The sequence below is a fragment of the Pelophylax lessonae genome (assembly GCF_965119305.1).
Source record: "Pelophylax lessonae genome assembly, chromosome: 3".
In the NCBI taxonomy this organism is placed as follows: domain Eukaryota; kingdom Metazoa; phylum Chordata; class Amphibia; order Anura; family Ranidae; genus Pelophylax; species Pelophylax lessonae.
Window position 1 is genome coordinate 662,737,404 of NC_138770.1, and position 27,792 is coordinate 662,765,195.

General features: G+C 40.3%; 1 protein-coding gene across 1 annotated transcript in view; it reads left to right on the top strand.

Annotated features, from left to right (window-relative positions):
• PLCB1 (phospholipase C beta 1) overlaps positions 1-27,792 on the top strand; it is a 1,154,983-nt gene that overhangs the window by 297,026 nt on the left and 830,165 nt on the right. The window contains exon 3 of the mRNA XM_082249959.1: positions 21,065-21,133. Coding sequence (XP_082106085.1) covers positions 21,065-21,133 — 69 coding nt within the window. The remainder of the gene's footprint in view (positions 1-21,064; positions 21,134-27,792) is intronic.

Here is a 27,792-nt window from a genome sequence, read left to right on the forward strand (position 1 = left end):
TGTTTCTAACTGTGGGGGGGCGTGGCTTGTGAAATGACCACAGAGACCTGTGATCCTATATAGAAGGATCACAGGCGCTTTGTGATCATTCCAGAGAGAACGGTCAGCTGTGTTTACAACAGCTGACCATTCTTCTCTCTCAGCGGGGAGCGATCGCGGGTGTCAGGCGGCAATCGGAGCCACCTGCCCGCTACATCAGCTTCCCTGCCAGCGGCGCGCGCTCACCCCCTAGCTGCCTGCATGTGACCGACGTATAGCTACGGCGGTTTGCCCAGGAGCGGCTGCCTGCCGCAGTATAACTGCGGCGGGCGGTCATAAAGTGGTTAATGGCATCTCAGTCTTAGTTTGAGCTTAATATTGAGCTTTGTGCACTGGTCCAAATCATTTGGAGGAAGGGGGGATTATGGTGTGGGGTTGTTTTTCAGGTGTTCTATCGGGTTGAGGTCAGGACTCTGTGCAGGCCAGTTAAGTTCCTCCACCCCAAACTCCCTCATCCATGTGATAGTTTTAATGTAATTTTTTATCAATAAATTTTGTATGTATTCACACTACTAAAGATTGTACGTTTTTTTTGTGAGATTAATCAGTGGATGCCTATAAAATCCTACTATCTTTGGGGTTTAGTGTCTCTTTTCCCCTCCTATTCCTGTTCATTTACTCCACCCAAAACTCACTCATCAATGTCTTTATGGACCTTGCTTTGTGCACTGGTCTAAATCATTTGGCGGAGGGGGGGTTATGGTGTGGGGGTTGTTTTTTTAGGGGTTAGGCTTGACCCCTTAGTTCCAGTGAAGGGAACTCTTAAGGCGTCGGCATACCAAGACATTTTGGACAATTTCATGCCCCCAACTTTGTGGGAACAGTTTGGGGATGGCCCCTTCCTGTTCCAACATGACTGCGCACCAGTGCACAAAGCAAGGTCCATACAGACATGGATGAGGGAGATTGGGGGTGGAGGAACTTGACCGTCTTGACCTCAACCCAATAAAACACCTTTGGGATGAATTAGAGCGGAGACTGTGAACCAGGCCTTCTCATTCAACATCAGTGTCTGACCTCACAAATGTGCTTCTGGAAGAATGGTCAAACATTCCCATAGACACACCTAAACCTTGTGGACAGCCTTCCCAGAAGAGTTGAAGCTGTTATAGCTGCAAAGGGTGGGCCAACTCATTATTGAACCCTACGGACTAAGACTGGAATGCCATTAAAGTTCATGTGTGTGTAAAGGCAGGCGTCCCAATACTTTTGACAATACAGTGTAGCTTTGACTTACAGGGGGCATCAGACCTCTGCAGAGAGACCACTGCTCACACATGTAACAGTCTTTCTCTGCAGTCTTCTGCATGAGTCTAAAAGTTTTACACTGCAATCTGTTAAGATTTCCTAATCTAGCTAATTCATTTTATATCATATTTCAGGTAGGCCTTAAAAAAATAACTTCACTTTTGTTGTGAAAAAAAAACATTCCCCTCTGGGTGATCTCTGTACATTGCAAGGATTTTAACAAACTTTGTTACAGATTCCTACCTCTTGCTGTTTGTTTGTCTGTGTCCATGTGCGAAGTGACCCTGTATTGGGGTGCCTTTATAATTATCAGCCAGCTGCTGCACCTGCAGGGCTCTAATGAGAAATGTGGCAGAGTCTACATCCCTTTAGACATGAACTTATATCTTTGTGTAGACATCTGGGAAAATCAGTGAGCCAATCACACAAGCAGGAAATGACATTTTCAAGGGGGTGTGGTCAGTATACATTCTGTGTACAGAACACCTCCAGGTAGCCATATTGCATTTCATTTTACAGAAAATTACAGTACTGCAGATTGAAAAGGAAAAGTAGTTTCTAATAACATTCAACTACAAAATGACTTCAGTTGCACTTCTTTACACTATATTATTATTTTTTTTTATTTGCAAATTTATTTTTCCCCGAGGAAGTAGAGTTACCCTTTAAGTATAATGAGTACTGTAAATAAGTATAATAATATGTATAATAAATGAAGATTTTATTTTGCAATATATTCACTTTTCTTCAGTTTAGCTCATTTTTTATTTTTTTCAAATCTTTTATTTACTCAAAAAGACAAGTTCTCTGGCATCAGAATGCAACGGTAAAAAGATATATAATATAGCTAATTATTTTATTTATTTTATATTATTATACTATTTTATATTGAATTTCAGTTGGGCTTTAAGTATAATAAATAGCTAATTATCTTATATCATATTTCAGTTTGGCTTAAGGTATAATAAATAAGTATAATAAAAAGTGTAAAAGTTAATATATGTACCGTATACTATTTATATATAATTTTTATAGCAATGTAATATATTGTCAGTGTGGTAATTTACAAAGACTAATTATTTTATATTGAATTTCAGTTGGGCTTTAAAGTGGCGCATGCGCACGGGAGTTTCACTTGCCAGCAAGGCCCGGCAAGGAGCTCTGAAGGTCCGCCGGACCTTCACAGCGCATGCGCCGCTGACGTCAGCGGCTGCATGCAGGTTGAATATCTCCTAAACCGTGCAGATTTGGTAGATATTAATTGTACCTACAGGTAAGCCTTATTATAGGGTTACCCGTAGGTAAAAGTAAAATAAAGGAGTATGCTACAGCTTTAAGTATAAAAAATAGCTAATTATTTTATATCATATTTTAGTTTGGCTTTAAGTATAATAAATAAATAAGTATGATTAAAAAGTGTAAAAGTTAATATATGTACCGTATACTATTTATATATCATTTTTTTAAAATTTGTATTTCTTTAGCAATGTAATATATTGTCAGTGTGGTAATATCCAAAAACTACTTATTTTATATTGAATTTCAGTTGGGCTTTAAGTATAATAAATAGATAATTATTTTATATCATATTTCAGTTTGGCTTTAAGTATAATAAATAAATAAGTATAATAAAACGTGTAAAAGTTAATATATGTACAATATACCATTTATATATAATTTTTTTTAAATTTGTATTTCTTTAGCTATGTAATATATTGTCAGTGTGGTAATTTACAAAGACTAAAAATTATTTTATATTGAATTTCAGTTGGGCTTTAAGTATAATAAATAGCTAATTATTTTATATCATATTTCAGTTTGGCTTTAAGTCTAATAAATAAAAGTAAAATAAAAAGTGTAAAAGTTAATATATGTACCGTATATATGAAAAAGATTGGTTGTTGGATAGACTGTGGTTACATGGTATGATAACCCTCCAATCCCGAAAAGTACAAATAAAACACAACAGGGGTAGTGGGGTCCCCCTACTAGGGGGTGGGGTCCCAACTATACCTATAAAAAGAAAGGGATGGTAAGGAGGGTATCATGAACCAGTAAGTAATACTAAATAGCTAATTATTTTATATCATATTTCAATTTGGCTTTAAGTCTAATAAATAAATAAGTAAAATAAAAAGTGTAAAAGTTAATATATGTACCGTATACTATTTATATATCTTTTTTTTTTTTAATTTGTATTTCTTTAGCAATGTAATATATTTTCAGTGTGGTAATTTAATAAATAAATAAGTATAATAAAAAGTGTAAAATTGAATATTATGTACCGTATACTATTTATATATCTTTTTTTTTTTTTTTTAATTTGTATTTCTTTAGCAATGTAATATATTTTCAGTGTGGTAATTTAATAAATAAATAAGTATAATAAAAAGTGTAAAATTGAATATTATGTATCGTATACTATTTATATATAATTTTTTTTAAATTTGTATTTCTTTAGCTATGTAATATATTGTCAGTGTGGTAATTTACAAAGACTAAATATTTTATATTGAATTTCAGTTGGGCTTTAAGTATAATAAATAGATAATTATTTTATATTGTATTTCAGTTTGGTTTTAAGTGTAATAAATAAATAAGTATAATAAAAAGTGTAAAAGTTAATATATGTACCATATACTATTTATATATCATTTTTTTTTTAATTTGTTTTTCTTTAGCTATGTAATATATTTTCAGTGTGGTAATTTAATAAATAAATAAGTATAATAAAAAGTGTAAATTTAATATTATGTATCGTATACTATATGATTTTTTTTAAATTTGTATTTCTTTAGCTATGTAATATATTGTCAGTGTGGTAATTTACAAAGACTAATTATTTTATATTGAATTTCAGTTGGGCTTTAAGTATAATAAATAGATAACTATTTTATATCATACTTCAGTTTTGCTTTAAGTATAATAAATAAATAAGTATAATAAAAAGTGTAAAAGTTAATATATGCACCGTATACTATTTATATATCTTTTTTTCTTTTAACTTGTATTTCTTTAGCAATGTAATATATGATCAGTTTGGTCATTTACAAAGACTAATTATTTTATATTGAATTTCAGTTGGGCTTTAAGTATAATAAATAGTGTAAAAGTTAATATATGTACCGTATACTATTTATAAACCTTTTTTTTTTATTTGTATTACTTTAGCTTTGTAATATATTATCAGTTTGGTAATTTACAAAGACTAATTATTATTTTTTTTTTTCCAAAGAATATATTGAATTTCAGTTGGGCTTTAAGTATAATAAATAACTAATTATTTTATATCATATTGCAGTTTGGATTTAAGTATAATAAATAGCTAATTATTTTATATCATATTTCAGTTTGGCTTTAAGTATATTAAATAAATAAGTATAATAAAAAAGTGTAAAAGTGAATATATGTACCGTATACTATTTATACATCTTTTTTTTTTTTAATTTGTATTTCTTTAGCAATGTAATATATTATCAGTTTGGTAATTTACAAGGATGATTATTTAAACTACTATTCTTAGGGAACGCTAATTAGAACAAAATAGTGTTCAAATTCAGTTTTTATTTGCTTACTATGACATATTTAAATGCACCCAGGGCAAGGAAAACTAAAAAAAAAAAAAAAAAAAAATACAGAGTGAGTGTTATTTTTGTCATTCTAATCCCCAGTTCATATTTTCTATTCTTTTTAAGTTCTTCTCTAAGGACCTTTCAGAATTTAAATGCACTAAAATAGGGAATCATTGACACAGTTTAAGAACTTTTTGGCTTTTAATCTGCGTTTCATTCCCCACTAGTGCAGGATATGAAGTTTTGCGGAATAAAATATATATTAGATCTTTAATGTTTAATTCATGCTTTACTGCATTTGCAATAAATATTAAAATATAAATGGAAAGGTTTATGAAGGAAACAAACACTGGCTTGGAGACTTTAAAAGCAGTGTGGCCTGAATATTTTATTTGGGTTGTTTACTTTGAAAAAAAAGGGATGACCAGGTGCTTCTCACCGGTGATCAAGTATGCCGTATATTTTTTATCAAAAGAACTTGTAATCAACGAGTCTTTTGAAAATTCTGGAAATAAGATGTTTTCCCTTTCATAAATGAATAAAAAGGCATGGGATGATTGAAGACTACTGGAGAGGCTTCTTCTCAACTCTGCCTCTATACTTGAAACTCATCCCAAAAGTTCTTCATAAATAAGAGGGTGGTTGGGTAGGATGTGGGATTTCAGACTGTCTGCTTGCAAGTCAAAGTACTGTATATACCCGAGTATAAGCCGACCCCTAATTTTACCACAAAAAAGTGGGAAAATCTATTGACCCGAGTATAAGCCTAGGGTGGGAAATGCAGCAGCTATTGGACCCAACTGGACCACTACAAGACACAAAACAGGGGCTGCGGGCATGGTACAGTAGTTGGCGCAGGTCATAGTATAGGCATTGCACAGGTGATGGTAAGGGCATGGCACAGGTCAGGGCACAGGTGATGGTATAGGCATGGCACAGGTCATGGTACAGGCATGTCACAGGTCATGGTACAGGCATGGCACAGGTCATGGTATAGGAGATGGTATAGGTATGGCACAGGTGATGGTATAGGCATAGCACAGGTGATGGTATAGGCATGGCACAGTATGTACAGGCATGGCACAGTATGTACAGGCATGGCACAGTATGTACAGGCATGGCACAGTATGTACAGGCATGGCACAGTAGGTATAGGCATGGCACAGTAAGTACAGGCATGGCACAGGAGATGCAGTGCTGCGGGCATGGTACAGGAGAATGCCCTGTACCATGCCCGCAGCACTGCATGAGGAAATGCAGGGGCTGCGGAGGAGTCTCACTTACCTATCGGTGAGCCGCTTTCGATTTAAAAATCACGCCGCCTGGCGCCAATACTATATTCACCGCAAATGCGCCGCCGATGCTTGGGAAAACCCGAACGCGTTCGGCTATTCCCGGGCGTGCCGCACATGCGCAGTGACACGTCGGCGGCGCCATTTTTAAAAACACAGTGAAGCCAGTGACTATAAGCCGAAGGGGGCACTTTCAGCATGAAAAAACATGCTGAAAAACTCGGCTTATACTCGAGTATATACGGTAAGTAAATTTTAATAAATCTACATACTTGGTCTAGATCAGTCACTTAGAAAGTAGTGAAGCCATTGGCTAGCTTTTCCAGAAATAGAGGTTAGCAATGGAAGACTCTACAGCAGCCTTTACCCCAGAGGAGACCTTAACATAAATTCAGGTCTTGGGAAACCCCTTTCAATAAAAGGCCATTCATTTTGGGTTAGTGTAAAAATGTTTTTTTACATGTAGCACTACTCCCTTGGGAACTGCTTGAAGCGGATTCCCCTGGGTTAACAACTTATAAATTCTTAAGACTTTAGATTCTTGGCTCAGAAAACAGTCCAGGGGATTTGTTTTTTTTTGTATTTTATTAGAACTTGGATGGGAGAAGGGATGAGTGGGATACTCCGACTTGGTAACTATGCACAAACTTGAGGACCTCTAGCTATGTTGAATGCGGCAAGGCCACTGCTTCACCTTGCCACCGTAGTGAAGAATTGAAAGGCCAACTACTTGGGAGATTACTCGAAAGGGTTCTATTTGACACCCACTTTACTCTACTCTTCAGGGTTCTATTTGGCACCCTCTTTACTATAACTGCTTGTGTTAGCTGACCTTCTGTCCTCTGACTTCACTGGAGTGGTCCCCCTTCCTGGGCAGTCCCCTTGACAAGCCCCCTGGTACTCATGGACACTGTTTTTTCCAAGTAGTTCTGTCCACAGCTCCACCGTCAGCTTCTCCAGGACCTTCAAGGCTCAGTGCCACACCTAGCTCACTAGGCCGACTGCCTGTGACCACTTTCCTCAGTACTGCAGAAGGAGAGACAGCCGTCACCCTCCTCCTGGGACTCTGCTTCCCGCCAAAGATGCCCTGTCACATGTGCCCTCAGTTTTTATGGTCAATCCCAGGATGCACTGTGGTGGTGCCCTCCCAATGTGACTGCCACAAAAGCCAGGGTGTCATTGGCTGGGTTTCCTCCACTGTCCAACAGGCTCCCCTATTGGATACAGTGGGGACACTCCCTCAGACCAATTGACTCACACCTGGACACACATAGCAGGCATAACTAACTGATCAGGCTCCCCTGATAAGCAGGCAGAGCAAAATAACTATGCCTTTACCTAGCACCTACCTAGGAGGGTGCTACATACATTAGTGGCCAATGGGAGAATGTCCCTCTATAGTGCTGGATGGAATGCCACTCTTCAGACAGCTAGAAAGATCATTGGTGTCATGCAACTGGCTTTGCCAAGTGGTGTCAGCCCCAGAACTATGCAGGCATCATCAAATGGGAGGCCAGCCAGCCACAGCTCAAGGAGCCCATAGCAACCTGTGGAGGTACCCTAGGGTTCCATGGTACCCTGGTTGAGATTGGCTGGTCTATAGTCTCAGTTGAGGTCCATGTCTAAATTATTTTAATGAAAGGCCAATCAAAGGCTTGAGTTACTTCCTCTTTAGTGGCTAACGGTGCCGAAAGTTTCCATATACTGTAACTATAGTACCTGGCAGGGATTTTTTCTCAAAGGATAGGTGCAGGAACTCCCCCTTTCTGAGTCACTTCTTGTCTCCACCCCCCCTACCCACCTCTGAGCAACACCCCTTGGATCCACCCCCTACCCACCTCCCAGCACTGCCCATTTTTGTGATTACAGACCAAGTATCATTTTGTAGTGATAAGTAATTTGTATGGAATTTGTTACTAATAATAACAAGAAAATCAGTACAGTGCATCCCCAGCAGCAATAGACCCTTCCCAGCAACAATAGATTCCCCAGCTACAATCGACCCTTCACAGCAACAGTAGATTACCTCAACAACAATGGACCCCAACAACAATAGACTCCTGTAGCACCAACTGATTTCCCTAGCATTAAGCCAGCATCAATAGACTCTCCAGCAGCCAGCAACAATAGACCACTCCCTGAACAGTAGATCCCTTCCATCAACAATTGACCCCCCAGCAACATAAGCCCAACCAACAGCTATAGCCCCCCTCCCCCAGCAGCAACAATAGACCTCCCCAGCAACAATAGATCGCCATGCAAAAATAGATTCCATCCAGCAACAATAGATCCCCCAACAGCAGCAACAATAGACCCCTCCCTCAACAGTAGATCAATTCCAGCTACAATTGACCCTCCCAGCAACCTAAGCCTAACCAACAACAATAGTAATAGACCTCCATGCAAAAATAGATCCTTTACAGGAACAATAGATCCTCCAGCAGTCAGCATTAATAGACTCTCCAGCACACCCCCAGCACCCCTTACAATTACATGCATTCAGTGCTGGAGGTTCCCACTGAAAAAATGTACTGATTGTTTATGATACCTAGCACATTAGCAAATACATGTAATTTAATTGAGGTTTACATTTTGTTAAACATACCACTGAGTATGCTGGTTTTCAGACGTTCTTAATATAGGGAATGCTTTGGCAGGCGTTTGTAATTATACATAAATTCATTTAGACAGTGAAATATTAAACTACTGGTTGCATTTTACTGCACCATACGGGATACAGAGCTGTATTAAAACAATGCTCATTAACAATTGAACAAGAGCACGCAAATCCACTCATTATTAAACCAGCTCCATCAATCACCAGCATTCGTTTGTCAGCTTTTAATCACGCAATATTACAAACCCGGAATACAGTCGTGCTGCTTATGATTAGCCTTGCTGTTGATTCAACTATGTGAACTGAGGGATTAAAATTGATATCCTTTTGTTAATTGAGACTTGGTTTGTCAATATTACCAAGGTCTCTTCAAGAAGAACAATTGATTTCACAATTATGTATGTAATTATATATATTCAAGTTGTCGACACATTAAGAGTTTCCCACATACCTTCCTCCTTCAGTTTTAACCACTTGCCATCCGCGCTACAGCCTATATACGGCTGCAGCGCGGACTCGAATTTTCGGGAGGCCGTTTTTAAACGGCCTCCCAGTGACACGCCCCCAGCGCGCTCCCGCGAGCGCGCTGCGGGGAAAATCTGTGTCGGCCGTGTCCCTTGGACACGGCCGATCACAGATCGTGGTGAATGGCCAATCACAGCGGCCATTCACCACGTGATCTGGCCGTCCAATGAGCGATGATCTCATATGTAAACATATGAGATCATCTCTCATCGCCGGCGCTCCTTCCTCACACGGAGCCTGCAGTGTGAGGAAGGAGGGGGAGCCTCACAGCGCCGGGGACACAGCGATGTAATCAGGGCACCGATCACCAGTGCCCTGATTACACAAAGGTAAAAACACACACACAGTGCCCCCCCATCAGTGCCCACAGTGCCCGCCATCAGTGCCCCCCAATCAATGCCCACAATCAGTGCCCATAGTGCTGCTAGTCAGTGCCCATCAGTGCCTGCTCATCTAGGCACTGATGAGCACTGACTGGCAGCACTATGGGCACTGAGTGTGGGCACTGATGGTGCTGCCCATCAGTGCCGCTCATCAGTGCCACCCGTCAGTGTCCAGTGCCATCCGCCAGTGCCCATCAGTGCCGCCTCTCAGTGCCGCCTCTCAGTGCCCAGCAGTGCCACCTGTCAGTGCCCAGCAGTGCTGCCTATCAGTGCCCAGCAGTGCCACCTCTCAGTGCCCAGCAGTGCTGCCTATCAGTGCCCAGCAGTGCCGCCTATCAGTGCCCAGCAGTGCCGCCTATCAGTGCTCATCAGTGCCGACTCTCAGTGCCGCCTATCAGTGCCGCCTATCAGTGCTCATCAGTGCGGCATATTAGTACCTCCTCATCAGTGCCCATAAGTGCCATCTCATCAGTGCCCATAAGTGCCACCTCATCAGTGCCCATCAGTGCAGCCTATCAGTGCCCATCAGTGCCGCCTCATCAGCGCCCTTCAGTGAAGGAGAAAAATTTATTATCAAAATTTACTCGCAGAAAATAAGAAAAACTTTTTTTTTTTTTCAAAATTTTTTGTCTTTATTCTTTTTTTTTGTAAAAAATAAAAAACCCAGAGGTGATTAAATACCACCAAAAGAAAGCTCTATTTGTGTGAAAAAAATGATAAAAATTTCATATGGGTACAGTGTAGCATGACCGCGCAATTGTCATTCAAAGTGTGACAGCGCTGAAAGCTGAAAATTGGCCTGGATGGGAAGGGTGTTTAAGTGCACAGAAGGCAAGTAGTTAAAAGCTAAGCTCCAGTAGAAACTTTTTTGGAGTGAGAAAGAATTAGAACATCTATCAGAATTTTATTGCTCAAAAAGTATGGGTGTGAGCCCCCATAGCATTGGCTGTTTTATCTTATTTCACTTCAGTATAATTGAAATAAAAACTCTTTTGGATCTCACAATCATTGGTGTGGTCCTCTGATGGATCTTCTGCTGTTTAAGGGCTGACATTGCCAAAGTCTTTTTGTGGAGATATCTGGCTCTGGTTGGGTCATAAGTCTGGATACCCCAAGAGGCAACCAGTATCATTTGTAAACGCAGGAGTCCGGCTTCTGTATTTACTAGTGACAGCTTGTCTCCCAATGGCTTCCATAGGTCTGATCTCCTGAGCGGCTCCCACTGAGTTCAGGATGGGGACAAGGGAGATGCAGGTGCCCAGGGTGGAACGTGGATGCCGACACCCCCACTGGATGATGCCCTTGCAAGTGAGAGCGAGGCAGAGCCACCTACAGTGTGCAGGGAAGTACTAGCTGCGTGTTTCAGCTTAATACAACAAAAAAAAGTAAGACGTTGAAGATAGTGGAGCGTTTTATTTTTAGAAATTTTTATTAATTTTCAAAAAAACAAGGCAGGAAAACAGTAACACAGAATGATGTACACATTCCAGAAGTAAAGCAGGCCATAGATGATTCGAATTTCGTACGATTTATCGTTCGATAAACGAAAGCGGCACTCGTGCACATCATCGAGTGTACCATCAATGTGAGCCGAAAATCGTACGACAAAACACTATTTTTTGTGCCTTTTAACCACATCTCTACCGGACACACTCCCTACTGTTCTGTGTTTTGTTAGGCGAAATCATACAACTCCCCCCACTAATGATACGAAATTCAGCCGATTTTCGCAAAAAAACCCAACATGTTGGATATGTGAATTTTTGCTGTCGTACGAAAATCGAACGTTTTACATACCACACTAACGATACGAAAATCGTTCGATAACACTTACATTTACGATTTTCGAACGAAATTTGAATCGTCTATGGCCTGCTTAACTGTTAACTGTAAAATGAAAAGATATGTCTCCCTACATAGGAACAAACAGGGCCAAGGTCCATGATAGTGTTGCAGGTTTAAGGGAAGAGAGTGCTTCCATAAAGCAGGTTCCAGGTCGGTAGCAAATTGCACCAAGACTACTATATATGAGGCGAGTCCTACGTGGGTCGCATCCAGAAGTACAGACTGGTATGTCCCAGTAGACAGTGTGGCTAAAGGTGTTGGCTTGACAGAGGGTGAAGAGTGTCCAAATTGGCCCCATAGTTATGGGAGCGAGTGGGATGTCTAGCGCGTGAGCTGCCCATCAACCTTTTAGCAGGGGGTGTGAGAGAGAGATGTAAGTTTTAACATTTGCGAATGTAACTCACTCACCAGAGGTGACCCTATGGCTGCATTAAAACCAACAAAATGAGGGCGTAAGGAAGTATCGGGGTAGGGCTACCTTGGTATGAAACAAAGCTGGAGGAAAGAGGACCATTTGTGGTGAAATTTGGTGGCCTTTTGTTGAGCACAGTATGTTAGATCCAGCCTTTCTTCTTCACATAGGTTGGTCAGCCCCACTTTCAACGAAGGTGGAGAATGTGTAATCCATTTGGCTAAGATAGTCCTTCTAGCAACCATATAACACGTAGACAGCCATGCTTTGTTCCAGGACAGAATCCTGGACTGCGATTTGGTAAGGGCCGGGATTAACACTTCAAAGGAACCAAATAGTAGACGGTGTGGGTTTTTATGAAGAGTGAGACCGGTTATTGAGTCAGCAAACAGTTCTACTTGGAAACCAAAAAGAATAGATGGGCAGCTCCACAGTCTATGCAGTAACGATGGTTTGGAGGTGTTACACGGTTGACATTGTGCAAGGGAAGGTTGATTTCCTTTCCGAAGGTATGAAGGATCTTAAACTGTTGTTCTCTCCAGAATTCGTTAGTAACATGTGCACAGGTGGTATTGTATCCTGATGATATAAGTTTATGAATTTCTGGGGTTGCAAAGTCTTTGTCCCAAGGTGTCGAGAGAAAAGCTGATTTAGAAAGTGGGGGATAGTGGAGCTTTCAAAGAGGGGGTAGAAAATGGGGGCAGTGAAGAGGGGGTTGCATGTGAAATTTGGAAAGAGGAAAGCATTTTAAATATATATATATATATATATATATATATATATATATATATATATTATGCAACACCATTTATATTTGATCCATCTATCTAGTGTGTATGTGGGAACTCATTAGGTGTTGCAGCAACCATCTTTTTTTTTTCATTATCACTTTATACGTATCCTACCACTACGGCTAGCACTACCAGGTAGCGCAGGGGTCAGTATTTGATTTAACATTGCTACTATATTTATTATTCAATTCCTGCTATATGAACTAAGAGCCGGTTCACTTTAGCACGACTTGTCAGCCTGACAAGTCGCGCTCCCTCGCGGTCCATTGACCGCTACAGGACCGTTCTAATAGGAGCGACTTAGAAAAAGGGTCCTGTACTATTTCGGGGCGACCTCGGAGCGACTTGCATAGACTTCCATTATGTAAAGTCCCTGCAAGTCGCTCCGAAGTCATGGTGCAATGTAATGCACAAGTCGCCCCCGAAGTAGTAAGGAGTCGTGTCGCCTCAGTGTGAACCGGCTCTTAAAGTCCGGCGTTTTGACAAATGCCAAAACAAAAAAAGTTCAGTCTGAATCTGTTTTTGAAACAAACAAGAATGGTGGATGTTTGCACCCCTACCACACTGTGTGGTTCCATCTGCATCTCCAGGGGCTGAGCAGCTACATAGAAGCGGGAGGAACCTGTGAGCCCAGAAAAGGACCAGCCATCGGACACAGAAGTTTGTTGGATGAGAAAAGTCTGCCTAAGGTGGTAGTGCTTGTAGACAACAAGGTTTGGATTCCCCACCTATAGTAGAGATAGGTATTCAGAGGCTTCTATAGTAGGGAGCCTTTATTACAAAAGGATAACTTTTGATAATCACAGTATGGCTTTAACCATTTTACCACCGGAGGATTTTGCTGTCTTACGTCCAGGCCACTTTTTGTGATTCGGCAATGTGCAATTTTAACTGACAATTGCGCGGTCGTGCGATGCCATACCCAAACGAAATTTACGTCCTTTTTTTTTCCACAAACAGAGCTTTCTTTTGGTGGTATTTGATCACCTGTGCAATTTTTACTTTTTGCGCTATAAACAAAAAAAAGAGCGTAAAATTTGAAAAATAACAATATTTTTCACATTTTTTTATATGAAATTCCCCCCAAAAAAATGTAAAAATCAAAATTTTTTTAAATTCTTGGCCAATTTGTTTTCTGCTACCTATGTTTGGTAAAAAAAATCACAATAAGCGTATTTTGATTGGTTTGCGCAAAAGTTATTGCGTTTACTAACTAAGGGAAAGATTTCTGTCATTTTTGGTGTTTTTTTTTTTTTTTTTAACGAGTAATGGCGGCGATCTGCGATTTTTTTTGCGGGACTGCGGGGTACCAGTGACATTACTACAGTAATCATTGCTATACATATGCACTGTTACTGTAAAAATGACACTGGCAGGGAAGGGGTTAATTTTATTGGAGAGGGAGGGGTTAATGTATGCCTGGTGCTTACTGACGTGTGTGGGGGGAGGTGACTGAGTGACACAGGGACAGATCGCATGTTCAGCTATGCTGAACCCTGCAAGCTGACCCTGTCTGTCACTTAGGAGATCCGCCCGCTTTGTTTACACAAGCGGGCGGATCTCCAGACTCGATTCCCCGACGATCGGGGAAGAGCGGCGGTGATCACCACTGCTCCTCCCCTGGCCCGACTCCCGCTGTAACTGAATACAGCGGGAGCGAGCCTCGGGCGGCGCGCACGCGCCGCCCACAAGGGGAGGAGTCCAGTGACGTAGGTACGTCGCTGGACGGGAACAAGCCACTTTGCCGCAGTACAGTAAACGTGACTGGTCGGCAAGTGGTTAAACTAGAGCTAGAAATGAATAAGTGGACTTTTTTAAGGCTTGGCCATTTGTGTTTTAGCCAATAGAATGCTACTAGGAGAAGGAGAGTCAAGAAACCGTGTAAAAAACACGTTACGTACAATCTTCAGGTATTACTATTGGCATCTATAGGGACAACAAACATGAGACTCTGCCCCAAAGAAGTTCATGTTTCTTTCAAGCTCTGAGCAACAAGCTTCGAGTCACACAACATTCAGGTGTAAATGGGCATAAGATACAATGGGAATACTTATGTTATGTGTTCAAGTGCTTCTGGAAAAGTGCTTCAGGTGTGAACCAAGGCTGAGCAGAATGAAGTAGGTCACACACAATTCAACAGAAAAGACTTAAACCTCGTACACACGCGTCGAAAATCGGCAGGGAATTTTCGTCCGACGACCGATCTGCCGATTTTTGGCTTGTTAGTATGGTGCTTCCGACAACCGACTCCGACTTTTCGGCCGAAAAAAATCTGGTGTGCAGGCTATAAAAGTTTTGTCCGCCGTCAAAACACGTCCGATTTCCGTGCAGTCAATACTGATTTCGACAGGGAAAAATCTAATGAGCAAGTCTGGGCATGCTCAGAGAAGAAAGAACACAAAGAAAGCAAACCAACACATGACATCACTTCTGAAGTAGAATTTTGTCGGGCGAGAAAATTCGTGTGCAGTCTAGGCACATTCCAACCAACAAAACACCACTCTGGACAAAAGACGGACGATCGGTCGGCCGATAATCGTTGCGTGTGTACTAGGCTTTAGAGCAGCTAATAAGAAGCAGGCCATCAGATGTTATATATGATTGAGTTCTTTAGAACTCTTTAGATGATGGTATTGACTACCTTCACGAGAAAATGATTGCTATTGACTTTTTACCTGAATGGCAGCAATTCAGCAAAGGTCCTTGGTTTGAATCCTACTCAAGACACTACATGAAGTTGCATGTTCTCCCTGTGCTTGCGTGGGTTTTCCTCCCACACGTCAAAGACATGCTGGTAGATTAATTGTCTCCTGTCTGTATTGGCCCTAGTATTTGTGTATACGCGTGTGGGAGATAACCCTTAGATTGTAAGCTCCTTAATGGGCCTGATGTTAAATTGTCAATGCAATATGTATACATATAATTAATAATTATAGCTTGTATTGTAGTTCTACAGCAATGAATAATGTGTGTATATATGATGGTCCTTCAAAAGATTTGAAATACTGGTACTGGAGGAATTTGGAATTAAGTGTCTGTTGGCTAATTAGCACAGTAGATGCATCAATATGCCAAAAACAATGATAATTTATTATTACCATTGCATTTGTAGTTTGTTATTTTGCTGCTAGAAATAGTTCTGTGCCCTTTTGTGACAGTGAATGTTTAGCATAGCGTATGATTTTATAAATTAGAATTTAATGTGCTCTTTCATGCTGAGATCTGTTTGGTGATTAAAAGTAATACTGTCAGTTCATTTTAATAAAAAAAAAAAATAATTGCTTCCAGATCGAGATTCTTGAAGGAGAACTGAGAAGGAGAAATATTTTCAAAGCATCTGAGCAAATATTAGCTCAATAAATTAACTTTTTTTCCAAGTTTAACCATTTCTGTGTTAGCCCTTGAAATATTATTTGCTGATAAAGGCTTAAAGGAATCATGTACTGAGATAGTAATGAGCTTTCCATTGCTGGGTCCTTGGTTGTTGTGCAGATCAAATGGATTTAAGATTTTCTGAAAAATAGACTTGGAACATATTTTTATGTGGACGTTTAAGCCATTCCTTGGCTGAAGGGTGACCTCTGACCTCACCAAAGGTCTGCACATTATATTTAGGTACACTATATCAGTGGTCCTCAACCCTGGCCTACAGGGCCCACTAACAGGCCAGATTTTCAAGATAACTGAAATACATCCCAGGTGATATCATTTGCTGCTCAGTGATTGCAGTATTCTAGTCTGCATCTCCCCAAGGTAATACTTAAAATCTGGCCTGTTAATGGGCCCTGTAGGCCAGGGTTGAGGACCACTGCACTATATTGTCAAAAGTATTGGAACGTCTGCCTTTACACGCACATGAACTTTAATGGCATCCCAGTCTTAGTCCGTAGGGTTCAATGTTGAGTTGACCCACCATTTGCAGCTATAACAGCTTCAGCTCTTCTGGGAAGGCTTCCAAAAGGTTTGGGAATGTGTTTATGGGAATGTTTGACCATTCTGCCAGAAGCGCATGTGTGAGGTCAGGCTCAAGAACGCCTGGCTCACAGCCTTCACTCTAATTCATCCCAAAGGTGTTCTATCAGGTTGAGGTCAGGACTCTGAGCAGGCCAGTCAAGTTCCTCCACCCCAAAACTCTCTCATCCATGTCTTTATGGATCTTGCTTTGTGCACTGGTCAAAATAATTTGGTGGAGAGGGGATTATGGTGTGGGGTAGTTGTTCAGGGGTCGGGCTTGGCCCCTCAGTTCCAGTGAAGGGGACCCTTAAGGCATCAGTAGTCCAAGACATTTTGGACAATTTCATGCTCCTAACTTTGTGGGAACAGTTTGGGGATGGCCCCTTCCTGTTCCAACATGACTGCGCACCAGGGCACAAAGCGTTTTCCATAAAGACATGGATGAGCGAGTTTGGGGTGGAGGAACTTGACTGGCATGCAGAGAGTTCTGAGCTCAACCCGATAGAAACACCTTTGGGATGAATTAGAGTGGAGACTGCAAGCCAGGCCTTCTTGCCCAACTTCAGTGCCTGACCTCACAAAAGCACTTCTGGAAGAATGGTCAAACATTCCTATAGACACACTCCTAAACCTTGTGGACAGCCTTCCCAGAAGAGTTGAAGCTGTTATAGCTGCAAAGGGTGGGCCAACTCAATATTGAACCCTACGGACTAAGACTGGAATGCCAAGAAAGTCCATGTGCGTGTAAAGGCAGGTGTCCCAATACTTTTGACAATATAGTGTATATCTAATACTAGTGAAGACACAGCAAGCATATTATACATAAACAGTATAAATACATAAACAGTGCAGTGCTTGTGTTAATAAAAAAATATTCTCAAACAAATGTGGTATCAACTATCATTAATACCCAAAGGATTGATAATGACCATCTCAGTGAATAAGATACAGCATAATAAATGTGTGTAGTGAGGGCTCCCGTGCTATTACTTAAATTATGAAGATTACCTAACAGTCGTCAAGCACTAATATAGCTATTCCGTGGCTAGAAAAGTGATCGAAATATAGTGACATTAGAAAATGTAAATATTCTCTGTGATACTAATCTTCAACAAATCAATGTCATACAGTGATAATAACGATGCAACTTGCAAATGGTTAGTCAAGCGCAATGGTATCCAAAACAATAAAGAATAATAAAAAATGAAAAAAAATAATAAATAAAAATATAAATAAAAAACCTGATGGTTATATCCATCTGCTGTGCTCCAATACACAATAGTGCAACAGGTGAAACAATAAACAATACAGTGAACAAATTCAAAAGTCCTTTTCCAAATATGTATATCAGCCTTTCTAAACCATTTCAACACAGATGAACCCTTGAAATACATTTCTGGTCTCGGGGAACCTCTGCTAAAAATGTAAAATCTTCAAATCATGACACATTAGGGTGATGCCATCAGAGGCATACAGACACAGCAAACCACGCTCATAAAAGAAGTGACCGAGGAAGATCGCTGCCATTGGTTGAGAGACACCAGGGGGAACCATCAGCTTCTTAGGATAACAGTTGTAGATACATCTAGGTCTCCCTCATTCTAACTGTTTAGGATCACTAAAGTATCTTGTCTGCATAGATCTGCAGATGTAATTTAATTTCACATTTGTATATGAACAAATAGTTCTTCTTTATATAGCTAAAGCTTTATATTCTATTAGAATACATGACTGATTAGCAAGCAATAAGGTGACTTGGAACACTACCACAGTATATATTTTTTAAAGTAAAACTGGTCCTTTGCCAATCCCATTTACAATGACCACAGTCTAGCCAAGTGAAGGGTTTTCCATTTATAATGGAATCAATCACTCCCGCAGAAAGTCTTTCCATATACATTGCCTTTAATTAGAAATTGGACATTGAGTTGCTGACCATATAGCAAACTAATTTCTAAATACCACAGTTTTACCTTGTACAGCAGTTTGAAAACAGAACACGAGTAAGGATTATGTGTAAATATAATCTATTTATTAGATGTCTACTTCTTAAAGCTAAAAATACAGTGGGGTTGATTTACTAAAGCTAGAGAGTGCAAAATCTGGTGTAGCTCTGCATAGAAACCAATCAGCTTCCAGGTTTTTTTGCCAAAGCCTAATTGAACAAGCTGAAGTTAGATGCTGATTTCCTACCATGCACAGAAATATACTGCCTTAAACTTGCACTAACACACAGAAACATACTGCGTTAAACATGCAGTAATGCACAGAAATATACTGCGCTAAACGACACGTAATACACTGAAATATACTGCGTTAAACATGCACTAACGCACAGAAATATACTGCTTTAAATGGCACATAACCCACTAAAATATACTGCGTTAAACGTGCACTAGCACACAGAAATATACTGCATTAAATGTGCAGTAATGCACAGAAATATGCTGCTTTAAACGGCACATAACCCACTGAAATATACTGCGTTAAACGTGTAGTGACGCACAGAAATATACTGCGCTAAACGGCACGTAACACACTGAAATATACTGTGTTAAATGTGCACTAGCACACAGAAATATACTGCATTAAACATGCACTAACGCACAGAAATATACTGCGTTAAATGTGTAGTAACGCACTGAAATGTACTGTGTTAAACGTGCACTAACGCATTGAAATATACTAAGTTAAGCGTACAGTAACGCACTGAAATATACTGTGTTAAACATGCACTAACACACTGAAATATACTGCGTTAAATGTGCAGTAACATACTGAAATATACTGTGTTAAACATGCAATAACACACTGAAATATACTGCGTTAAATGTGCAGTAACGCACTGAAATATACTGAGCTAAACGTACAGTAACGCACTGAAATATACTGTGTTAAACATGCACTAATGCACTGAAATAGTACTAGGGTTCTTGGTTCAAATACCAACAAGGAAACTGCCTGCATGGAATTTGCATGTTCTTATAATTGCGTGGGTTTCTTTCCACACTCTATAGACATGCTGGTAAGTCAATTGGCTCCTGTCAATTGGTAGGTCAGTTGGCTCCTTTGTAGCAGTATGTAGGCAAGAATTTAGACCTTTTTACCCCAGAAGAACCCTTCAAATAATTTTCAGGTCCCATGAACCCTTGCTAGGATTAGTCTATCAAAGAAAATTGCACATTACGTTGGTTGTTAGTGGTTAAAGAAACCAACAAAGGGGAAGAGAGAGGGGAAAATGGGACTATGTGATACCAAAATGATGTAGAATTTATATATGTAATGTTTAGCTAAAAATGCAATATTATAATTGAAACAAAAAATTAACCATTGAAGCTAGGGAAAGCAGTATAACAAATAACAGAGACATAAAAAGCCTAGGTGATATAAATAGATTTAAGTTTCAATACATTTTTAAGGGATATAAATAGATTTAGAGACTGACGCGTTTCAATTGATTAAGTCTTCCTTAGGGGGATGGCATCTAAATAACACATTTAAGGCTCTATATTAAAATGCAATATGCAATAAACCATAAATTCAAAATATGCTGGATGTCACCAGGAAAAAAGGCAATGCCATGAAATTGTGCACATGTCCAAGACAAAGCACAGGGGATACCATAAAGGGATCGCCCTTGGGGCTGCAAAAACCAGAGGTTAACTGCTTTTATCTCTCAGAACATTGAGAAAAATTGAAAAAATGAGATGGTGGACCTTCTTTTTCCTGCATGGAGTAAGATTCAGGTGGCCCAAGAATTCATGCAGAAAAGGGAATCCTCATACAGTATGTGCAGTGAGGGACAGCACAGACCTGCTTTTTACCCAGCTCAGAGACCCCCCTGCTTCATCACCAAAGGAGAGCAAGGTGGAGTCTGGGGATGAGGCAGTATAAATGGAGAGGTGAGCCGCATCAAATTTTTTTAAAGCAGCCAATCAATGTGGTAAAACATTGGTGCCAGAAGTAACAGGACACAGATGTGGTTGTGAGCTTTTTAGCCCCAGGATGATTACTGGAGATGGATGTCAGTGGTTAGAATGCCACCATTAAGCTAAAAATACCATTGGTGTCAGACTATCAACTCTGAAAAGTGGTGAAGGGCCTTGAAATATGCAAGCACCATTAGATAGGAGGTCAGTCTACCTAGCAACATCTTGAGAAACTATAGGGTTCCATGGAACCCTGGTTGAGAATGGCTGCCTTAGATTGTAAGCCCCTTGTGGACAGAGACTGTATATGCACAATATGTTAAAACTTGTAATAAACATTTCAATTGTATTTTAACCGTGTATTTGGCTGCTTACCTGGAATTCAGATTTAAATAACAAGTCATCCATATCCGTTCTATCTGCTTCATGTTTTGTTTTTTGTTTTTTTTTCTTGTAGGAGACTGAACTTTTGGATTTAAGTCTAGTGAAAGATGCCAGATGGGGAAAGCATGCACGAATTCCAAAGGTAAGGTATATATGGTTATATTAAAAGTAGATATTGTTGAGATAGTATCCGTACTTAAAAGGTTTTGCTAGCAGCTACTGAAGCTACCTGAGAACTTTCTGTTCTGTCTTTGCGAGTCCTGCAGACACAAAAGATCAAATATAATGAACATAGGTGTCAGTACTTACCACTCCAAGGCTAGCAGTTCAACAATGTTGGCATTTGTCAGAAGAGATGACTCATAGGTCTAGTGGACCTCTTCTTTCATATCATGCCTATTTAATTTTGAATTTTTACAACAGCAAAATGATGTCAATAGTATATAAACTAGCAGCGATGTTAATGCTTGGATACTTCAGCTCTCTTGAGTTTATAAACCTTTAGCTTCATATGTTAAAATGGGCAGCTGTGCTTTCTTGTATGCCAGAGCTATGCTCATGAGCCAATTGAGTTGAATTTGTTGCTTTGAAAATATTAAGGTTTAAAGTATAACTAAACTCAAGATTAAAATGCAATTTATTGCAGCTTCCCAGTCCTCAGGCCCCATTCACACCTGAGCAATTTGAAGAACAGTTTTTAGCAGCCAGAAGCACTTTAATGCTCGGCACTAGGATTTCCATAATATTCAGTGGTGTCGATTCACACCTGGGTGTTGTGTCGCTTGAAGTTCATGACTTAAAAAAGTACACAAGCTTCTTCTGGGAGAGTCAAGCATTTTGGCCCCAATGATTTTCAACGGAAAATTTTCAACCAGAAAATGTGTATAATCCATGTTTTCACATGTTTTCTTGCCTAGTAACTAGCTTACCATTTATTCACCCCTTGTGAATGGGATAAGTGGGTAACATCTTCCCCTATACCTGGAGTATCTGTCGTGGCTGCCTTTAATATGTTGCTTTTAATTGCATAGGCAAAGAACAGTTTTACTTTGATGGACAACTTTACATTTAGGAACCCCCCCGTGTTCTATTATATTCAATGATGTCCGTTCCCACCTGAGCATCATGTTTCTTGAAACTTGACGCTTATCTCTTGAAAAAGTACTTGAGCATCTTTGTGGCAGAATATTTCGGCCCTAAATGACTTCAGTGGGAGTGTCTAGTAACCAGCTTTCCATTGATTCACTCCATATTACAATGTTGGGTGATTTAAGTGGCCAATGGGGGATTTAAGTGGCCAATGGCCAAGCACCAGTGCTTTCACATGGGAGGAAAAGAAGGGAAAATCCCCTCAGCTTAACGAACACCCATTATTTTATCATTACAGTTTATGTTAGTTGGTGCTCATCTTCGGTGATGGGTTTGAAGGCCCCCTCATATATCTAGCATTTTTTATTTGTTATAACCGATTTCACTAATTTCTATGTGCGGCAATTGTTGCGCTGCTGTTATAATGATAACAACTGTCACTTGATTTTTCCCTCCTCTTCTTTTATTTTTTTTGGAAGCAAAAACAATGTTATCTTTCTTGTGTAAACTACCAATCCCCTCACCCGCATGTAACAGAGATGGACACAGACAGACATGTTTGAAGTCCACTCTGGGTGGCAATTATAGCTCCCCCAATAGATACAGTGGAGGAGTGCACATAGCCACCCAAGAACCAGAAGTGTGTTGTTTAAAGGATTAACAAGTTAAACAAAATCAGAAAAAGAGAACTGATTCAGGAACTTAATTTTAGGACTGATAAGCTGCAATATGTTCATTTCTTTGTTTTTAGATTTTCTTTATTTCAGATGCACCCACAGGACAGATCTGTTGCATTTCTAAGGGCTTGTGTATATGGGCAATGCAGTGTGTACATTCCTCTTGTATTTGGTATCACTTTGAAGTGAGCTCCATATAAATTGTGTCTTGGGTGCATTTGACCTTCAATTGACTTCCTTCTGACTTGCATTTGACCTTCTAAGCTGCAGCAGGCTTTTTTAAACTCCCGCTAACCACATAACGCAAATGTGTGGTGGCAGGGAGGGTGGGCTGGGCCCGCCCCCTCTAATGCATACACACAGCGCATGGGAAGGTGGGCCCTAATGCATACACACAGCACATATACACCCATAGGGACCAAGGTTTCTGTGCTGAGAGCAAACTCACTGCTCATTCCTAGCACAATGACTGAACTGTCACAGACATCTCATGATCTCTGTTTGTTAATGGGATTCGGCAGAATGGGCTGCCAATTATGTGACCACTGTGACAGCCATTCACAGTGATTATGTGATCAGGAGGTCCATTATGCCTCCCATAGCTGCTTTTGTATTCCCAATTCCCAATAAAGTCACGGGTGACGAAAACGCTTAGGGAGAAGCTGATGTCATTGCGCTACCAGAAGATTCTGTGATTCTGTTTGTATACCGGCCAGAGCTGATTTTAAAGCGCTATTACCCTGTTGATGTTTGTAAGTGATATTTATATTTAAATACTGGATTTTACGCACTGTGGAGCATCTGCTCCTGTTTTTATTTCTTAGCAGGGTGATAGCTTGAGGTGGAAACATGGGATTTACAGGGTTATCTTGAGTTTCAGGGAAGAAGCTGGGGAGACGTGGCCAGTGGGAATTCTTTTGATACAGCCCTTTTATGACCACTAATTTTAGGGGTCATATTTGATTAGTAAGCTTGCATTTCTGTCCACCTGGTGGAGGTTCCTGACCTATCGTGGAACTTATTTGAAGATTTATGGGTGGAGCATTTTCATCTACTTACACATGTTGTGGACTTTTATGTTAATCACATTAATTGGTTTTTGGACATTTTTGTATCTTTTATTACTATCGGAAATTAGTGGCACATTTATTGATTAGCACAACACTGTTTATTTACACGAATTGTGATTATGAAAAATATTTCAATTGTGTTTGCTGCTTTTTTTTGTGTATTTATTTATTACACAAGCTTTTTTTTGTTCTCTATTTTCACAATAATTCCCAATGTTTTACATGGGAACTTCTCCCAAGTCTTTTTCCAAGGAACAAGGCTTGGAGCTATAGAAGAAGCTTAGGGTAAGGCCGATATGACTGGTGCCTGCAGGAGAGCAGGAGTGATGCATGTTCATTTCGTTTAGCTTTAAATAAAGAAAAAAAAGCACTTACCTGATTGGAGGGGGTGGGAGTCATGGGGTGGCGGGTGGGAGGAGGGAGGTTCTTGCTGAAGATCAGTCCAAGCCTAGCCACCGTTGGACAAGTTTCTCGCACCATCCCTCACCTGAGCTTCCTCTTTTTGTTTCCTCCCCAATTCCCTATTTTTACATTTTGGTTCTGCAAGTGTTTGTCATTTTGATATACCACTTACATTTTGTCTGTGGTATTTATTTGCTTAATTAAAGTATCATAGCAGCAGGCAGAAGTCTCTGGGTTTTCGAAGGTGGTGCCAGTTATAAAATTTTGAATGGTTTTGCCCATTTCAAGTATGTTTGTCCCCTCCTAAATTAGGTTACATTGGTATTGTGGTGGCGGTGGTTATTTGGCTTTATTTGGGTACTTTGGTGGTAATTGTTCTTGAGGAGGTGTAATAAAGGCTGGTATTTTGTTCAGATGATATGTGTCTTTAGAGACCGTAGGAGGTCAATTTTTAACATCTAACTTGTTCTGTGTTTTTCATTCTTGTAATCAATGTCTGCATTTGTTTTGTAATTGCAATAAAATATGGTTGCCATGATCTTTCAACTGCAAAAAAAGAATGGTTATCATCTGACAAATTAAAGACAGGATGGGGGTAATCTTGGTATTTTTGGGTTTTCAGGGAAGGTTGTTGGCTTCAATATCTGCAGTCCTTCAGTCAAACAGTTTTGATGAAAAAATGAGAGACAACTCATCCATAAACATGTACTACTTCTATGCAGTACAGGTCCTTTTCCAGTTTGTCTGGTCATCTGGATACATTTTTATATTCTCCTTTCCTTCATTACCTCTGGTGATTTTATTTACATATACAGACGTTTATTTTATATATAATTATTTGTTTTGATTATGACATGGTCTTCCCACAGATATGCACAAACCAAATTCTGACTGTCTTCTGTGGAAGTGGGTGCTGTATCACGAAACGCGTAGAGACTACAGTCCAAATGTGCATCAATTCAAGTGTTCTTGCAATTTTGTATATAAAATATTCAACAGGAATATATGTATATTGTGTTTTTGTATTATGACACATGCAAAGTCTAATATGTCTGATTTTAACATACATACATACATTTTGTATCTTTTTTATATATTGTTACCAATTTCTTTTGGGCACAACTCATAAAAAAATTAATTTTTTGGTTTTATATTCTTATTTATTAATTAGCTGATATTTCTTACATGGATAATCCAAAAAGTAAAAAAATAAACTGATCAGTTAGTTTAAAACAACACAGGATTGATGATAAACCGATTGCCAGTCTAGTGTTTTTATTCTGTATAAGTTCAGAAAAGTAAGAAAAAAGTTAATACATTTGAGATTTCAGATTTATTTTATCAAGTATACGTTCATCTTGCAAGCTGAGCAAAAAAAATCTATACAGTATGGATGGTAGAATCCCCCCTGCCAAGTTACTGTGACAGCCGGCAATGCCAACACCATCACCAAACAATGCCTGGTCGAGTGAAGCGGTACATGGTCATACTTTGCTCAAATTTTCAAATTTCAGCAAAATCAGCAGAAATCAGCCAAACACATACATATGCACTGCTCAAATATACTGTACATTTGAGCAGTATATAGCCAGCTTTACTGAGACCTTGTACTTGGCAAATAGTAGCAAGAGAAGTTTGAGATTTGTTTTCCCAATTATATTAACTTAGGTGGCCTGATGATGCATCTGTCCCCCGCCGTCTCTAACACTTAGAGCTGAGCGATCAAACACCACTGATCACTTGGTTCTCACAGCTCCTTGAGCAGAGAGATGCATACTGTCAATCACTACTCTCTGTTCTGGCCCCCCACCCCCCACTCACTGGAGCGCTGGGTTGTGGAGGGGGCGGGAGCGGCTGGCTCGGGCTCTCAGTGGCTTGCTGAGAAGCTAAGCCGGGTGCCGGTCCAGGCATGTGGGCAGATCCCAACTTCATTGTCGCAATCTTGTCTGAGCCTGGACTGGCTCTGTGATGTCAGTCGACAGCCCCTCCTAAGAGGACCTGAACTGTGAAGACTGTACTCAAAAATACAGTAGCAACCAGAGATCAAGGGATTAGTCACCAGTGTTGTCTGTTGTCATGTTTCTGTGGTAGTGGGCTCTTGTGGAACATTAACTCGGAGTTGCTGGATTTGCAGCAAGCTGAAAACAGGACTGAGCCCCCAGATACGCATAGCCAACAATACTAAAACCACTGGCATATGCAGAGTACAGATGGCAGGAGAAAATGATTCGGGAAATGAGTCGAGATCAGGGCAGGTGGCAGACAAGCACAAACAAAAGATGAAGCCGGGGTCAGTACATGGAAAGTCAGACACTGAATACACAAAACACTAGGCAAACATGAGTTCAGAGAACTAGGAAGTTGCTCAGGCAGCGCGGGCTGCACTGAGCATGCCTTATAAAGGGAAGCAAACTAGGAGGCAGGAAAGGAAGTGATAAAAGGGAAGGAAATAATAACCCTCAGTATAGCAGGCGACACTCATAGGTGAGCACAGAAGCCAAACAAGACAATGTGAATAGAATCACAGGTCAAGCAGAACCACTGCAACAAGGGCAAGAAATACACAGGCAGGAAACTGAAGGCTAAACAGTGACATCTGTGGTCTCCCTGCAGCTGATCTTTACCACATTACTGACTTACCATGGCTTGCTCTCCATGATGCCTCTGTGTGAAGATGGCCACCTTGGTAGAGAAGCAGGGTTTTGCTTCCTCAAGTCAGAACTATCCTCATGATGACTGATGATCTGATTATGATTAATGGTGGAGGAACAAGAAGCAGCCAGCAGCAGAGGTGTAGGAAGGTCAGACTGGATAAAGCAGAAATAGGGAGATCATTACACTCATACCTGGAAACTTTCCAAAAATGACCTGGAAATACCAGAATTTCGATTCAGTTGGCAGGTCATTACCAAACTCGGTATCTCTCAGGAATTTGTAAAATGTAAACAAAGTGTATGTGATGATGCCATGCACATTGCGCGGGTAGTTGGCGCTCCTGCAGAGAGATATGGAGGTAGGGTCCACCATTATGCACAGGCATCATACTTGCAATGTGTACAAACATACAGGGAAAGTGTGTGACATCATTCTTGCGAATAATATTGCCCCAGCACTGACTGAAAGCCTGGAGAGGAGGAGGAAGGGGAGCAGTACTGTGCAGGAGCAGAACAGTCTGGAGTTCCTTGGGAGTGGCCCTTCCTCGTCAGGGTGAGCGGGGACACCACCAGCAACACGGCAGGAGCTCATCAGGTGAGGGTTGGCCCACTGTAGCCCAGGAAGTGGCCATAGTGTCACTGGATTGGTGTACACACCATGCAGCTGCTCCCACCTAACCACTCTTCCATGGACCTGGCTGCCAGCTACAGATGGCTGGGGGGGCAGGTGCACTGCCAATGTAACTGAAATGTCATGTAGACACTGTAGACCTATCCCTTAAGCACCTATAACTTTTAAAGCAACCTGTCCACAGCAACATTTCAGATTAACTCTGTTCCTTTTACCGCCCCCTACCCTGCCCCCAGTCTTAAGAATTCCAATTTCCAAAAATTCTCTGGTACAATCAC